Source organism: Felis catus, chromosome E1, assembly GCF_018350175.1.
Source record: "Felis catus isolate Fca126 chromosome E1, F.catus_Fca126_mat1.0, whole genome shotgun sequence".
Lineage (NCBI taxonomy): Eukaryota > Metazoa > Chordata > Mammalia > Carnivora > Felidae > Felis > Felis catus.
The window spans coordinates 46,241,866-46,258,461 of NC_058381.1; the positions used below are offsets into that span (position 1 = coordinate 46,241,866).

Genomic DNA, 16,596 nt, shown 5'->3' on the forward strand with positions numbered 1-16,596 from the left:
CCACGTAGCCTTGACCGGGAGGCTACTCTAACCTTAAGCACATCTTAGTGCTAATGCCTCTGTGCCAGCCCCGCCCTGTGAGCATCCTCGATCCCTGCGCTGCCCTGAGCCTCTGCTTTCCCTTGCTCTGTATGTGCTTCCGACTCTGCAGTCCCTGCTGCTGCTGTCCCACCTGCTCCCCCATCCCACAGACCTGTAGGCAAGGGTTGGCTGATATGCTGGCTTTTTTGCTGCCTGCCTCTCACTGCTGCTTTTTCCTTCTTTTTTTTTTTTTTTTCACCTTCATCCATTTTTTTTTCCTCTCCTACAACTTTTTGTTTTCTCCTTTCTTTGAAGGTTGTCAGACGTTACCGAGTCGCCCACGAGGTATATTTCACCGCTGTCAGCATCAGGCGTGGTCTGATGGCTTGGTCAGCTTTGCCTTCTCCTCTTTGATTTAGCCTGCATGAGTTCCCTACACCTCTAATCTTTTAATTTACTTCACCTTAAAAGAAGATTTTTTTTAATGACTGTTGTAGAGAATAACTTGAACTTTTGATAACTAACCCTGAAAAGCTTAGTTGGTAAATAATTCAGGTGTCTATAAACTAATCAATTTAACCTCTTCTTTCTCTTTGTGGGTAAAGTCGTCCTCAGTAATGTTGGCTTGTTTCACATCTTTTGACATTCAAATTGTACTCCTGCTTCAGAGTAAATCCCAGGGAGGCCTATTTGATACTTACAAATTAAGGGAGCCTTTAGAATCTTTAATGGTTCCCCTTCTGCAAAGTACAGATTTTTAAATTAAGAGACTAAACAGCTAGAGATTTTGAGTCCCAGGTTCTAAAATAAATTGCCCTTTTTGGATTTTTTAAATCTTGTGGTGACATTTAATGCAAACTCTTTCTCCCAATTACCTTATTTAAAATAACTCCAGACTTAGCCATGGCCTGCCCAAATACAACATACAGGCTTTGCTGCCCTCCTGTGGTGCAGGCTCAGACAGTTCAGATATTCTTATTTTAAGGTGAATACAAATCCAACGCAGCTTCTTGGCAGTGGGAGTCCCTAAGATACTCCCAGGTCTGAAAGATGAGGAAATTGTTGTGGAGCAAGTTGTTCTCTCAGCAGAAATTCCCCCAGGATGTTTTTTTCACCTAGCTTCCTACCACCCTTACATTGTCTGAGTTTTTTACCCATCATGCATCCTGTACACTACAGGTCCAGCCACATGGGCGATGGCCACCTCCAAACCAGACATCATGATCATCCTGTTGAGCAAGCTGATGGAAGAGGGGGACATGTTTTATAAGGTGAGAGGAGGAAGGAACAAAGTTTCCTCAAAGCAGCCACTGACTGTTTTCTATATGTAGAATCTACTAAAGTCTTGACACTCTCATCCTTGTCTCTAGAGGCAGAGGGAGAATGCCATCCCTCAGTGATGGGCTCATAAGTTGAGGATCCTGAGTTTTAAATTTCCCAACAAGAGAGCAAAAGTAGCCTACATAAGCCTGCAGCTGATCAATTTAAACACCAAATTTTACCTAGTTACTAATAGGCAGTTACATAGATTCTGCATGGAATCTGCTGGAAACTCATGGGACAAGTCAAATTATGTAGTACAGATACATAGTACTGGAAAGAGGCATTGATCTTTGCTTTCATATTTAACACATACATTGGTTTTTAAAAGTCTGTAGTGATAAAACTGGTCAGCATCCCTGAATAAGATAAGGAAATCGAGACAAATAGCAATTATAAGATTTGCTTAAAGTCACTCACAATGACAACAAAGAAAGTATGGAGTCTTTTTGTACTCATAATTGAAGCTGAAGTCTCCATAGCCCTAACAGAGACTCACTCCTGTGGCCTCTAGGAAGTCCCATAAGGACATTACATGTCAGGGGCTGCCTGGCTGGCTCAGTCAGAAGAGCACATGACTCTTTATCTCGGGATTGTTAAATTTGAGCCCCACGCTGTGGGTTGAGATTACTCAAGTATATAAAACTTAAGACAAAAAAAAAATTACATGTCATAGTTCTCTGGTTATGTTAAGATTAGCGGCATCTTCTTCTAAAGGTAAATACAAATCCAACCTCACTGAGATATCCCTGGGCCCAAAGATGGGGAATGATTATGTAGCACGTTATTTCCACGTCCCACCCATCCCTGTGTAAGAAGCGTACAGAGTTCCTGAGAGCAGGGTTGTATTTCCTGAGGACCCTTTGTGTGAAAGTCATGATAATCTAGGACTCTCAGGCTTCTACGAAACTTGAGTCCTGACCCAACCAGGATTTCACATGACTTCCAAGAAGGGTCTCATTACTCTAGGACTTTGGGATAGCACTGCTGTCAAGAATCTAAGCCCTGGTTAGAATATAATTTCTGATATTCTGAGACAAGGAGTCCTACCTCCTAATGAGGTTAGGCAAGCTACTGCTGTTCCCACCCAGAATTCTACCTTGGCCAACTCTAGATCTGTCTTTAATGAATGGTACTGCAGAGAAAATCAAAAGGTCAGGATCCCTGGTGGAGTTGCAGCTGTACAGAAGGAATGGAGTAGATTAAGATCAGCTAAATGAATGGGAGATGCCTCGTGCATCATTCTGAGCTCAGCTGATAGATTTTCAGATACAAAATGTAAGAAAAGTTCAAGGCCCCTGTGACCAGATCCCTAGGCTGGGATTTACTTCATGGTGGAAAATCCCTCCTGCACAGATGGATCACACATTCTAAACTTCTCTTCTCTACTACCACCTTACCCCAACCCTTTTTTAAAAACAGGGGGAAACTGACTGATACTATTTATTCACTGAGATTAGGGAAGCAACAGCTAGACTGTTTTAGCTCCCACCTCCTTGTAAGGAAGAGAATGACCTCTCCTAGGGGACTGGCAAGGTGGGACATCAAACAGGAAAAGAACTTTCCAGGCAGGCCAAAAGTAAAGAAGTAGTAATAACTCTGGAGTGGTTGAGACTAGGAAATGATGTGTGTCCCAGGGAGATCAGGTCAAGAAAAAGCTCCTTTGAAATGAGCAAGGTCCGTCTCTTGGGAATCCAGTTGGGAAGCTGGAGGTTCCAGGTGTTGGTTCTCTGGCTTAGGTCTTGGGTATCCCCTTCAACCTTGCCCTTCCTGCCAGGCGAGTTTCCTGTTGAAAAGACTGGGCCCTCTGCTCTCACCACCAGGGCCAGACCTACTCCCTAGGCTGGTGGTTGGGAGGGCTAACTTAGTACTTGCTGCAGAGAGGAGGAAGGGAGTGGGGCCACACCTCCTCAGCTGCTCAGCAGACCAACTGTGTGTTTTGCCGTCTTGTACTCCCGTTAGAAAGGTAAAGTAAAGGAAGCTGCCCAGCGCTACCAGTACGCTCTGAAGAAATTCCCTAGAGAAGGGTTTGGTGAGGACTTGAAAACCTTCCGGGAACTAAAGGTGTCTCTCCTCCTCAACCTCTCTCGATGTCGCAGGAAAATGAACGTAAGTCCCTCTCCTCCCAGCTGCTTTCTACAGCCCTGGAAGTTGACAGCCCGTGTCACTCACTGGCTCTTACCAGGCCCCTGAAATCGTTCTCTGCCCCATTTGGAACTTGGTTGTCCTTCACAGAGCACTGACATTTGCAATTTGAAAGAAATCAAGTCTAAGTACAATCCGTATCTGAAACTATAAAAAAGTTAACGCTGTGGGCACTTTGGTAGCTTTCTGAATTTTTAGTTCCCACTGAAAGTGATTGGAATACCATCATCATTACCTCCTACCCCCAAGTCAGTTTTCTGGTCTTTGGGAAAATGTGAGAGCAGTGGTCACTAGAATTCCAGCTGCAATTAGATATGAATTTTAGTCACTCCCTTCCTTTCTCATAGACCCCTAGTCACTTAAGGCAGGGCTGGAAAGAAGGCTCAGGACCATGGACTTCAAGGTTTATTTCAAAGGCTAGTCTTGAACTTTTCCCTCCTCTCCTCATCTTTTTACTCCAGCATGCCATGTCCATTCTTGTCAAAGAGGGAATCTTAGAACTCTTCCTGGTCCTCTGTTATCTCCCACGTAGTACTTGGTCCTTCTCACCTGCCACGCACATACCGTCTCTGATGCCCTCAGCCACTGCTCCTGTGACACACAGATGCTCCCAGGCCACGAACCCTCTCTCAGAGACTGGGAGTAGCTGAGATCGTGTCAGGAATCTCTGACAGCCCCCCGCCTGAGGTCTCACAGTTACTTCAGGAGCTAAAAACAATCCACGCCAAACAGGAATGCTGATACTTAGAGAGCTCAGCTGTGCAGAAGTGAGATTTCAGCTGCAGGGGCAGGGGGTCTGCTGGCATTTCCAGAGAAGGGGTCTGCTAGCAGTTGTGTACATGACCTTCACATCCTCCGTCTAAACCCTGGCAACGAGAAGAGCCTTGTAGACGCATGTGTCTCAGAGGACACAGTTATGGCCCAAGGAGGCAGAGTTGCCCCAGGTGCTGAGGAGAGGGGGAACGCAGTAGCAGTTCCTGTGGGAAGAGGACACCCCAGGGGAAGGCAGTGAGGCCCTTCTGTGAAACATAACCAGATCAGCAGTACCCAGGGTCCCCTGTGGCAGCAACCCATGAGAATGAGATGAAGCTAGGAGCTGCCGTCAGCCTGCTGCCTTCTCTTTTGCCTGAACAAATAATCTGCTCCTTAGAAGCATTCCAAATCTTGCCAGAAATGGTGATTGTCCAAAAGAAAAGGGTAAGGTTGGAAACAGAGTAGCAATAGGTGACTCCCATAAGATGGAACACTTCCTCTCTGTAGAGCTCCACACTTGCTCAGAAACAGGTGACAGCCACCTCCCATGACCAACACTGAACCAAACACCTGAGGTCTGCGTCTCAGTCAGAGATGGCCCATCACTTTTTCTGGTTAATTTCTACCCATGCCCCAGGCCCTTGTTCCGCCTCAGGAACACGCATGTCACCAGAGGTTACTGTACTAAGGCTCTGACGTTGAAAGAAGAGAAAGCACTCTGTCTTTAGCTTAGTATGGAAGGCTGCCTTTAAACGTATGGCTCTGTTACGCAGGTGCCTGTTCCCAGGGTTCTCCTAGGAGGACACATGAGACCACACTCCTCAGGGACCCCCACTCCTCAGATCACACCCTCAGGGACCCTCAGGATCAAGAGATGAGGGGACAACACAGACCCCGGTCATAGCCTTGGCCCTCTCTTATTTTAATTTTTTTGTTTTAAATGCATCTAAGTAGGGAACCAGTTCAGAGAAGGAGAGGCCAGAGAAGCCCCTGTGAAATAGAAAGGACACTACCAGTTACCGAGCCTCCGCCATGTGCCGGAAACCGCATCGGGGGCTTTCCAATGCGTCATCCCACTTACTTGCACTTGCAGAGTAGACATGGGTGAGAACACACGGCACACCCTCTCAGGGGCTCCAGGGGGGACCAGAGGCCTGAACCCAAGTCTGTCTGGGGTCCCTACCCTATCTGGTCTCCATGGTCAGTGCGGTTCTCCTTTATGCAGACCTCATCCTGCTGGAGCTTACTCACCCGTTAGGAAGCCGAGGAATAGTGGGTGTGACAGGAAGCCAGGGGTAGGATGAGTGCCTGCGTGAGGTACATGGATGTGTTTGCCTCACACACACCGTGTAACAAGAGTCCCGGTTTCCAACTTCAGGAGCTTCACTGGGTTAACATCTGGCTTCTGGGCTAGAAAGAACTTCATTAGAACAGCAGAAAGAAGGCAAATTAAAAGTATCTTCATGCTTCCGGGCAGATAAATTCCCCGGGAGCTGTTGCAGGGCCACACAGGGCAAAGGTGAAGGAACTCCCAGTCTGGGCCACGTGGCTAGAGCCGTGCCAGGCATGTTGAGAATCCCAGGTGTTCCATCCATAAATGTCAAACAAATGTACCTGTAATCTGTTTTATTCCCAAATTGTCTATTTTTCATATCTCTTCAATGACTCATTTGCACACCTATTGTAATGACAGGATTTTGGAATGGCGGAGGAATTTGCTACTAAGGCCTTGGAGCTGAAACCGAAATCTTATGAAGCTTACTATGCGAGAGCAAGGGCCAAACGCAGCAGCAGGTGAGGAGAGAGAGAGAGAGGGTGAAAAGCAAGAGATCTCTGTTCCGAAAATCCGGCCAAAGCCATGTAGGCCGTCCTGGGACCTATGTACCCAAATGTGTCTATCCCTGAGGACTTTTAGGGCCAAGCTTTGGGGATGGCTCCCATAGCGCAGAGTTCCGCTTAAGACTGGCGTGTCTTCAGGGCTGTGGAGCTCTAAAACATTTCACTTTGGGAGAAAAATGCCTTTGCGTTGTTGGAGAATGGCACCTTCTTCCAAGAAGCCTCTGCCGTATCTCAGTCACTTTTTAACCCCTAAAGCAGATAGCATAAAGAGACACTGGTGACTTAAGAAGAGGTCACATAAGCAAAACATCTTCCTGGCCCTTTTAGAGACATAGGATGGGTCACTTACACCACAGGCTCCTCTTTCTTTTCCTAGAGGCATTTGAGGAGTCCCTGTGGTATTCAGTCTTCCTTCTGGGGCTCTCCTCAAGTCTGGTGGCATCAAACCTCCTCCTCACCTAAATCCCCACCACCACCACACCACACACTCATGGAGACAGGAGGTCCTTGCTGCCAGGATTGAGGGGGCCCAAGAGAAACTCCATCCCTCGTGTCCATCTGCTGTGGCTTGGCCAGTGGGAAGGAAAGGCTCCAGAAAGACCTAGAACCAGCCATCACTGATCTTTGGATAACTTGTCACTGTCCTCGATGCTTCCTGCCCAGTGCCCTCCCCTTCTCCTTAACATGGCCTGGGAAAGAACTGCTTCAGGGTCAGTGTTGTGGCCAGGGGCGAATATGGTCCTGAAAAACCAAATGCAGGTTAAGTCTCAGCAATGATGGTGGCAGAAATATTAGTCTTAACTAGCTGGGGTAACAGAGTCCTTACAGAAGCTTGCCTATCAAATTCTCTTTTTCCCCAGATAATTCCTTCCCCACAAGGCCAGTTGCCCCTTTCCTGGGCAATCTTAATAGAGAGGATGGGAATATCTCTGAGAGTTCTTGTCCTCATCTGTAAATTAGAATCCGAGTTGCCTAGTCAGCAAGCGTCATACCTGCCCAGCTCTGATGTAGCAGAACAGAGGAGCAACAGTGCTGGGGTGCAAGGGGAAGAAAAGGGCGGAGGACAGTCTTCTGGCCTAGGACGGAACAGGCCTGAAATTCGGAGCCAAAATATCGAGAATATAAAGAAAAAATTATGCTGGATCAGCAAGATTCTTAAATATTGTAGTTAACTGTTTTGTTGCTAAGCTAATTGACAGTGACCCTGTAAATGACAACCCCACCCAACTCTGATACTGCCTGGTGTGCATTTGGGCACTAAGAGAATCTTCCTGAAGGGCCTGGCTGGACTGATGAAATGGGGCCATTTCTCTACTAATCCCAGAGAGGCCAGAAGGAAGATGGAGGGTAAACGGGCTAAGGAAGCATTCTGGACTCTTCCAGAATGACAGCCTACCTGTTTCCTTCCTTACAAATCAAACAAAACCACCCCCCAGACCCCCACAGATGCCACCCCAGTTCTCTAAAATAGCGACCGTGGTCCTCAGCTCTTGGTGATTCCCGTTGATTCAGAATAACCCCAGTTCCTGTGTTTACATTTTGTCAAGCAGACAGTTTGCAGCAGCCTTAGAGGATCTGAACGAGGCCATCAAGCTCTGCCCAAACAACCGTGAGATCCAGAGGCTCCTGCTGCGCGTGGAGGAAGAGTGCCGACAGATGCAGCCGCCGCCGCCGCCGCCTCAGCAGCCGCCTCAGCCGCCGCTACCAGAAGAAACGGAACCCGAAGCACAGCACGAAGATGTATACTCTGTACAGGATATGTTCGAGGAGGAGTACCTGGAACAGGATGTTGAAAACGTCTCCATTGGCCTCCAGACCGAAGCTCGGCCCAGTCAGGGGCTCCCGATAATCCAGAGCCCGCCCTCCTCCCCAGCCCATCGGGACTCAGCCTACATCTCTAGCTCACCGCTCGGCTCGCATCAGGTCTTTGACTTCCGTTCCAGTAGTTCTGTAGGCTCTCCCACAAGACAGAGCTATCAGTCCACCTCACCCGCTCTTTCTCCAACTCACCAGAACTCTCATTACAGGCCCAGCCCACCACATACGTCCCCAGCCCACCAGAGCGGGTCTTACCGCTTTAGCCCCCCTCCCGTGGGAGGGCCAGGCAAGGACTATCCAAGCCCTCCTCCGTCCCCCCTCCGTAGAGGCCCTCAGTACCGGGCCAGCCCTCCAGCTGAAAGCATGAGTGTCTACAGATCCCAGTCGGGCTCACCCGTGCGCTATCAGCAAGAAACAAATGTTAGTCAGCTTCCTGGCAGACCAAAATCTCCATTATCCAAAATGGCCCAGCGGCCCTATCAGATGCCTCAGCTTCCTGTGGCGGTTCCCCAGCAAGGGCTCAGGCTACAGCCTGCCAAGGCCCAGATTGTGAGAAGCAACCAGCCCAGCTCAGCGGTTCATTCAAGCACCGTCCTCTCCACAGGGGCCTATGGCCAAGTAGCCCACTCAATGGCTAGTAAATACCAGTCTTCGCAAGGAGACATGGGAGTCAGTCAGAGCCGGTTGGTTTATCAAGGGTCAATTGGGGGGATTGTAGGGGATGGGAGGCCCGTGCAGCACGTCCAGGCCAGCCTGAGTGCAGGTGCCATCTGTCAGCATGGAGGGTTGACCAAAGAAGACCTTCCACAGCGACCTTCCTCAGCATATCGAGGTGGTATGAGATACAGCCAGACACCACAGATTGGCCGTAGCCAGTCTGCATCCTATTACCCGGTCTGTCACTCAAAACTAGATCTGGAGCGCTCCTCCAGCCAACTAGGTTCCCCTGATGTGTCACATTTAATCAGAAGACCTATTAGTGTCAACCCTAATGAAATCAAGCCCCACCCACCAACTCCCAGGCCACTGCTGCACTCCCAAAGCGTAGGCCTGCGCTTCTCTCCATCTAGCAATAGTATCTCATCAGCCTCCAACCTCACTCCTACCTTCCGGCCATCTTCCTCGATTCAACAAATGGAGATCCCACTAAAACCGGCGTATGATAGGTCATGTGACGAGCTGTCACCGGTGTCTCCCACTCAGGGAGGTTACCCCAGTGAGCCCACCCGATCCAGGACCACACCATTCATGGGGATCATAGATAAAACAGCCCGGACTCAACAGTACCCCCACCTTCACCAGCAGAATCGGACCTGGGCCGTGTCATCCGTGGATACCGTTCTCAGTCCCACGTCTCCAGGCAACCTGCCTCAGCCTGAGTCCTTCAGTCCACCATCATCCATCAGCAACATTGCCTTTTATAACAAAACCAACAATGCACAGAATGGCCATTTGCTGGAGGACGATTATTACAGCCCCCATGGGATGCTGGCTAATGGGTCCCGCGGAGACCTCCTGGAGAGAGTCGGCCAGGCCTCCTCATACCCCGATGTGAAGGTGGCGCGGACCCTCCCTGTGGCTCAGGCATATCAGGACAACCTGTACCGGCAGCTGTCCCGGGACTCTCGACAAGGGCAGACATCCCCTATCAAACCAAAGAGACCATTTGTGGAGTCTAATGTTTAAAAGACGTTCGTTGGAGTGAGACCCATATGTTTTCACTGCACATCTTCAGGCTTGGTTTCCACATCTGAGGTAGTTCTCTGGCTTAATTTCTCATGCAGTTTCTGTGTGGTGTTTAGAGGTGGCAGCCCCGTGCTGGAGTTCTTTGCATGCAGCCGACTGGGAAGCTGGCCTCCCGTGAGCCAGGACTTCAGTTTCTCTCGTCTGTGCCCCAGCCACATGCTCTCTCCCTCTCTTCCGATGCCAGCGAGGAGATTGTTGTGCCGTGTGCTTTAACCCAGGGAGATCAGACACACTGGTCAGCTTTTTCCAGGAGACAATCGCTTTCACTGATGTTCTTGTTGTGTAAATGTCTTTCTCCTTTTTTACAAAAATAAGATGTTCTTGTTCGTTTTCTTCTAGGAACTTTAGAAAGAGTATGACGCCCCTTTGCCTTTGCATTCTTATCCAGTGTTATCCAAATAGCCAACCCCAGTGCATTCTTGTGCCATGGTGTCCTCCCCTGGACTGCCAGCTCCCTGCAGTCATCAGGTCTAGAATGTTCATTTAGATTATCGCTGGTCTTCCTACGGGGGCAAAAGGATCAAGGAGAAAGAGAAGAAACAGGTCGATTAAATTAGAAGAAAAAAAAAATATATATATATATATATATATATATATATATAATTATTTGAAATGTCACTATGTTGATTTTTCAAGAAGCATTTTATGAATATTTAAAGAACAACTAGCCCTTTAAATAGTTCACCCAGCCAAGGAAATTGGATGAGAATCATGGATCTTTTTAAATAATCCACTGAGAGTTATCCTTTAGGTTTTTAGCCAACAATTAACTATTAAAAGCTATTGATTTTCCATGGGGGGGGGGATACATAAATACATAGAAAGAGAGAGGAAGAAAGACTGTTCTGGATTCTCAGAAAAAGGCTATAGAAAATCTCTTGTCTTGGCGAAGTCTACTTTTTAAGTCCTGGTACATCACTGAGCATCATATCTCATAAAAGCAAACTCTTCGCCAAAGTTTGGTACAGTAGTCCTGTCGGGTCTTCACCTGGAGCCACATTGTGTTCTACTGGCCCTCTTTCTTTTAAACCCACATGGTACCGTGAAGAAATTGGTTCTTTGAGAAGCAAATTGAATTCTCTTGGGGCTGTAAGACTTTATTCCTGGAGTTTGCACCCAGGACTGTTGCACCCCATGCCAGGTGTCTGATTCCGTTTCAAGATCTATAGTTTCATTATCTGTTTACTCTAGGGATTGTTTCTTCGTTTCTTTCTCTAGGTAGGAGGGTTTGGGGAGTGATCTTTGAAAACCAGGCACAGTGAAGTGTTTCAGGGAGCAGACAGACCCCTTTCAGCCCTGGGTGGGGGAACATGAGATAGATAGCAGGTCCTCTGATGCAGTTACCCTCCACACTTCTTCTGTGTCTTGAGGTCGTTTGCTGACCAGTCCTTTGCGTGACTGAGGCCAGCACAAGATGGACAGCAAGAACACTGAAACCAAAGCCTTAGCACAGGCCTGGTACTGACTGCGCATCAGCTCTTAGAACTTAAGAAGCTGAACAACAGAGAATCAGTTCTCTGTTACTACGAATCATTCTGCTCTGTGAGTAAAGAAAGGGCTATAGGAAGGGCAGTTTCCTGAATAAAAATCCAGATGTGACCAGACCTGTTTGTCATAGTAAGTGTCCTCTGAAAGTATCACTAAGACCTGGGGAGCATGCAGCTGAGATCAGAAACATTTCTCTACCAATTTAGATTCTGCCAAATAGACGGACCCCTCAGCCCCCAAGCCCGACACAGGCCAGGACTTGTCTCGGGGCCAGCTCAAGACCCAGAATCTTCCCACTCTCAGATGCCCAGGGACTGTTTCCTACTCAGACCAGGGTGGGCGCCAGTGTCTTGTCCCTTCCCTTCCCTTCCCTTCCCCCTCTCTTGCTTCCATCTAGAAGGGGAAGCGTAGAGCTGTAGCATCAGCCTGCAGCCGAGAGCCCAGCTCCTGCTTTGTCCAGGTCTCAGCCCTCCAGGGCCCTTTGCATCTCACCCCTCCCTGCCCACCTCTCACTGAGGAGCTGCTGCTACATTCTGAAAGATGTCCGTGTCTGTGAGGAAAGTGCCCCTGTGTGTCTGGAATGCCACACACACCACCTGCACTCAGCTGTCTAGGTGAGCGAGCAGCTTCTGCACCTCCCAGACATGCCACTGATGCCACTTGTCCCCAGGGTCTCTCTCGGCTTTCCTGGACAAACCGGAGATTTAGGGTCTATGCCTTATTGGGCAAAACACTTAAAACAGTCAAAATGCCATTCTTTTTTAGCCATTATAAGAGAGAGTGAATGTCACTACTGGGCGCCGGTTGAGTTTGACTAGAAAATGCCGACTGGACCTGATTGGGGGCAGGAGACCATTTTTCCTTGCTCAGCTGACTGCCCATGCCCTGTTGTGCTACTTCACTGCCATGGGATGATCTTAGTACTGTATCCCGGAGACGCCCTCTCCCCCAGCAGCACTGAGTCCGTGTCTGGCTTCTGGTGGGGGAAGTTTTTCAGATGAAACTGGTTAAGTTCCAGTCACCCAATTCACACACCCTGAAATGGAGACAGTGGTAACAAACTTTAGCCTCTAGGTTTCTCACCAAATTGTACGTTTGTGTTCACCCAGAATTCTTGCACTAATGGGTTTCCATCACATCATGTCTATAAATGGGTGCACTTTACTGTTTGAATTTGTAACTCTGATAAATACTGGATATTTAAGTGTGCGTAATGTCTTCATTAGAAAATAGCAGAACCGCTCTTGTCTTCTAGTGTATCTTTCAAGGGAAAAAAAAGGAAAAAAAGGAAAGAAATCAAGCAGTGGATCACAACATTTATAGCACAAGAAATAACTGTTGTATATAAGCATCAAAAGGATTAAGAATTTTTAAATACAAAAAATATTTGCAGTGATTTTAAAGTGCTTTTCCAGCAATTTTCTTAGGGACTCCTGAGACATGGTTACTTTATTTACTGGATCAGTAAGGCACACAATTAACAATTAAAAATTAATGTTTATTTACAAAGTAAAGGGAAAACCTGTGTAACATGAGAATTTGGCATGGACAAAATGGAGACCATTTTGTATCTGCTGTTGTATCTTGTCCGGGTTGCAGACGTGCACTATTAAAGCCCCAAATTAATAGAGCACAAACCCTTCTTGTTCCTCTCCCACGTGCCCCTCTTTCTAGATGTGTTTAACTTAAACTCGAAGGCTCAGGAAAATTCCACTAATTAGAATCATGTACAGTACCCCAGGTCGTTGTCCAGAGATACAAGTTTGCTAATTTAGTTAAGCCTGGATTATTAAACACTTTTCCTAAATTATTGTAAACAGAACAGCCTAGAGAAAGGTATTCTCAGTCCTTATATTGTATAGTAGTTTATGAACCCCTCTCTAAATATTGGTATTTTTATATCCCAGAGATGTACCCAATAGAAAAATTAACCAGTATCTAATTTAATATCCATAAGTATTTTCCTTAGATTTTAGTCATATACAGTGGGTTATGTAGACGTCACCTTGCTTCAACCATATTCTACCACTAGGTGTCACTGTGGCTCTGCACCAGGCTCGTCTGGTGGCAAAGACCGGCAGCGCGTCCTCTGGAGGGGCTGCTTCCAGGGCAGCAGGCAGGCCCAGAGGGTTCAGGAAGGAGGGGACAAAGACCTGGAAAGGGGTCTTCACGCATCCGTGCCAGTCGTGGCAAGATAAGCTCTTTGACCGCTACCTGCTGTGGACCCTCAGCCAGGCAGAGGCCCGGAGAATGTTGACTAGAACTCCCTTCCTCTGACGGCCGGGTGGGTATGAGGAAGTCTCCTTTACTCCCCATGAGCTCCCCTCTCAGTTCCTCTTGGCCTCCAACTTGTACAACTCCAGAGATGTCACAGGTGGGTGGTTTGGTTCAAAAATAGTTATTTTTCTACTGCAGAAATGCCTTGGACAAAACCAGTTGCTCACTGAACCTTTGCCACAAAATGGAACAGGCTCCCCAGGGGGCAGGGTGTCCCCTCCCCGTCCCAGCCTCTCCCACCCTGTCTGTCTGTCCTTGGGCTGCCCACTTCTCACGAAGCCAACTTGCAAAGGCAGCCTGCTGCTGCTTCCACACCAAGGCCTGTGCCGCCCCGTTGCGCGCACGTTGGGAGGTGTGGCTTTTTCTCCTTTTCCTCTAGGAATTCCAGACTGACCATCTACCATGACTAACAACAATGAACAAAAAGGGCTTAGGGGTAAGAGCTACCTACAAAGACGTGTCATGGAAACCTTCACCATGCAATGCCTTGAACTCAGCTCTGGCTGCTCCCAAGAAAAGGTGGCTGGCTGGGGGCCTGGACACAAGCACAATGGGAATGGTGGAGCCACTGTGCAGAGCTACTTGAATAATCACTGGGTCTTCATCAACTCCTTTTATAACACAGACCACTCAAGGGCTGAAGTGTTGGTAACCTGCATTTCGGTGTCCAATGCCTCACAGCTGCTGAACCACCCTGAGATGCTTGTGGCCACGTGATGGCCACAGTCAGAGCTTTGAAAGTCAGTACCAAATGAATGCGTAATTGGACACCAAAAATCAAGTGTTACTTTCATGTTTCCTCACCCATACCATCTCACTTCTTCCTGCTGACTCTGATAATCTCCACTAAGCTGACCTGTCAGGTTTTTAGCTGAATGCATATAGATGCAGGCCAGCATCACTCTTGTTTTTCAGACAGACCTACTCTGTGGACAGGAAGGAGCCTAGCTGCTTTGTTTTTGTAGCACTTACTGGCTGGAGTTTTCTTTTGCCTAATCGCTAACCAGAACACCTGGTTAGGGGGACTCCACTCGATCCCTTCGGTCCCCAGGACCAGACAGAGAGTTAATTCTGGAAAATTTAGTACTTGAATGTACCTGCCTTATTGTGTACCAGCTTACTGGAAAAAAAGATAGAAAAGCCGGCTCCAGATCTCTCCTCCATTCACAGGTTATTTTGGAAATCCTGTAAGTTACACTTCCTGTTCTAGTTTATTTTTGTTTTTGTTTTTTCCTTTGGCTGATTCCTGCTGAGTGGGGCCAGTTCCTCCTCAGGCTCAGGGCAGGTGCCATTCTCAGGCATGGCCTCCTTTCCATCCAGCGCAGCATCTCCGTCTCTGTTCTGTCTCCTCCAAATCCAAGATGATTTTAATTAGTACAGACATGTACAGTCTACAATTAAAGAGTGATTTGTACTAATATGATTTTGATTCTTCCTCCTCTTTGCTGTCCTTTCAAGACACTTGCTGGAAAAAGCTTTAATGCACTTAGTTTTCCTTTAGGTTTTCTATGACTCAGATGTAAAGGACTTTCTCTGTACAGTATATTATCCAATGCATGTTTGTTCTCTCTCCCGATATATTGAACACCACACAGTTGTGAACTCGTGCAGTGGGGATGTCCCGCACCCCACAGAGGCATCTAGCCCCCTGTGTATAAGGAAAGACATTTTCCTTTGCTGTACTTGCTTGAGCAGTTGTATTGTCTGTACATGTGAGCTGTGTGAGGTAGATGTGAAAAGGTAAATGAATGCATTCTCCTGCCCATGTGTACAGATCGCCATCCGTACAATGAACTGTATGTATGAAAGCAAATGTACTTATTTATAAAGGGTAACACTTGGAAAAACACGGTGTTGTGGTGCTTTCTCCTTACGTTACGATACCTGCCCGGGGGGCTGACTCAGGCTCCCCCTCACTGAGGCCTGCCGTGCCGAGGAGCCCTCCCCCAGGGACACGACTTTGGCAGGTTGAGACAGAGGCCACATTCCTGATGATTTGGTTGGTCTCTTGTGGAACAAGCAAAGTCACCCCTTTGGGCTCGTATTCACTCAGCGAAGTGACTGAGCACCTCCTCGGAGTTGGGACAGCACTGTAGGCGCTCTGGAGATCTGTGGCTAAGAAAAGACGGTTCTAAGGGCCTTTCAGTGAAGGCTGGCAGCGCCCGCTGAGAAAGAGAGGCTTTTTCTTTGGTGAGTTTCTCTCCAGCCAAACCAAGGGAGCACCGAGCTCTTCTTGTTTCATTGTAGTAGCTGAGGCCCGCACCCCTGTCTTGCTGCCCGAAGCGGGCTGCAGTGGGAGCCCGAGGTGAGGGGACAGCCAGCCCCAGCTAGAGTCCTTGAGGCTAACTCCATCAAAGCTGCTTCCAGTGGCTTCATCTTCTCTTCAGAAATCTGGCCAGAATTTGCCATCCTCGCCATCTAGAGAGCTAGACGGCTGCATCGTAAATGGAGAGGCTGCGGGTTTCCTGCCCGGCTGGTACCTCTCTGTCTACTGCGGGGACAAGCAAGGGAAGAGACCGCTTCCTCTAGACACCACGTTGTGCTGAACAAACATCCCTGTTGCATAACCACATCCATTTCCCCCAAACAGAGCCGGGGTAGCAGGAAAACTCCGGGCACGCAGTCACGCACCCTAGATGCCAGAGTGGCCTTCAGAGAGGAGAGGAGAGGACTCCGGAAGCAACCACCTGCTTGGTCTGAAAACTTTGGGACTTGGGGGGTTCCAAACCCAGTAAGGTGAGAGACTCCTGAGGAGGTGAAGGAGAGGAGATGCGTGTCTAGAGGGAGAGGAGTGACCTCCGTGTCTGGGATCATTTGAATATTCACAAACACAAAGACCCTTGATCTGGAAGTGAGCACAAGAGCCGGAAGTGAGACAGCCTGCAGCCGGGCCAGCTGCTTCTCCCCGCACACTGAGAGCCAGCTGTGATCTTGACTGAGCGATCAGCTTGGGACATGTATCATGCCACGTGCTTTGCATGCTTTTAAGCAAATGAAGTTTCGCACAGAAGCCTTGATTCAGGAGAAAGATTCTACAGATGCAGAAAGCAAAGACCTCTGGAGAACACAGAAAATAAATGTTAGGAAGGACTCCTGTTCCCCAAGGATTACTCCTCAGAGGATTTGCTGCAGGGGTCCCTTTAACTAGTGTTTTGTTTTAGGTGACGGGAGCGCAGTGTATCCCAGCGT

General features: G+C 48.2%; 1 protein-coding gene across 13 annotated transcripts in view; it reads left to right on the top strand.

The window, feature by feature from the left end:
* The window catches only part of TANC2 (tetratricopeptide repeat, ankyrin repeat and coiled-coil containing 2), a 379,268-nt gene extending 364,012 nt beyond the window's left edge, over positions 1-15,256 (top strand). For 9 of the 13 annotated variants that reach the window (XM_045044003.1, XM_045044006.1, XM_045044007.1 and 6 more), the window contains 5 exons: positions 337-366; positions 1,201-1,292; positions 3,304-3,450; positions 5,933-6,033; positions 7,626-15,256. In XM_045044003.1, coding sequence (XP_044899938.1) covers positions 337-366; positions 1,201-1,292; positions 3,304-3,450; positions 5,933-6,033; positions 7,626-9,582 — 2,327 coding nt within the window. In that variant the 3' untranslated portion in view covers positions 9,583-15,256. The remainder of the gene's footprint in view (positions 1-336; positions 367-1,200; positions 1,293-3,303; positions 3,451-5,932; positions 6,034-7,625) is intronic. The other 4 variants (XM_019818074.3, XM_019818080.3, XM_019818072.3 and 1 more) reach the window with 3 other exon arrangements.
* The last annotated feature ends 1,340 nt before the right edge of the window (positions 15,257-16,596 follow it).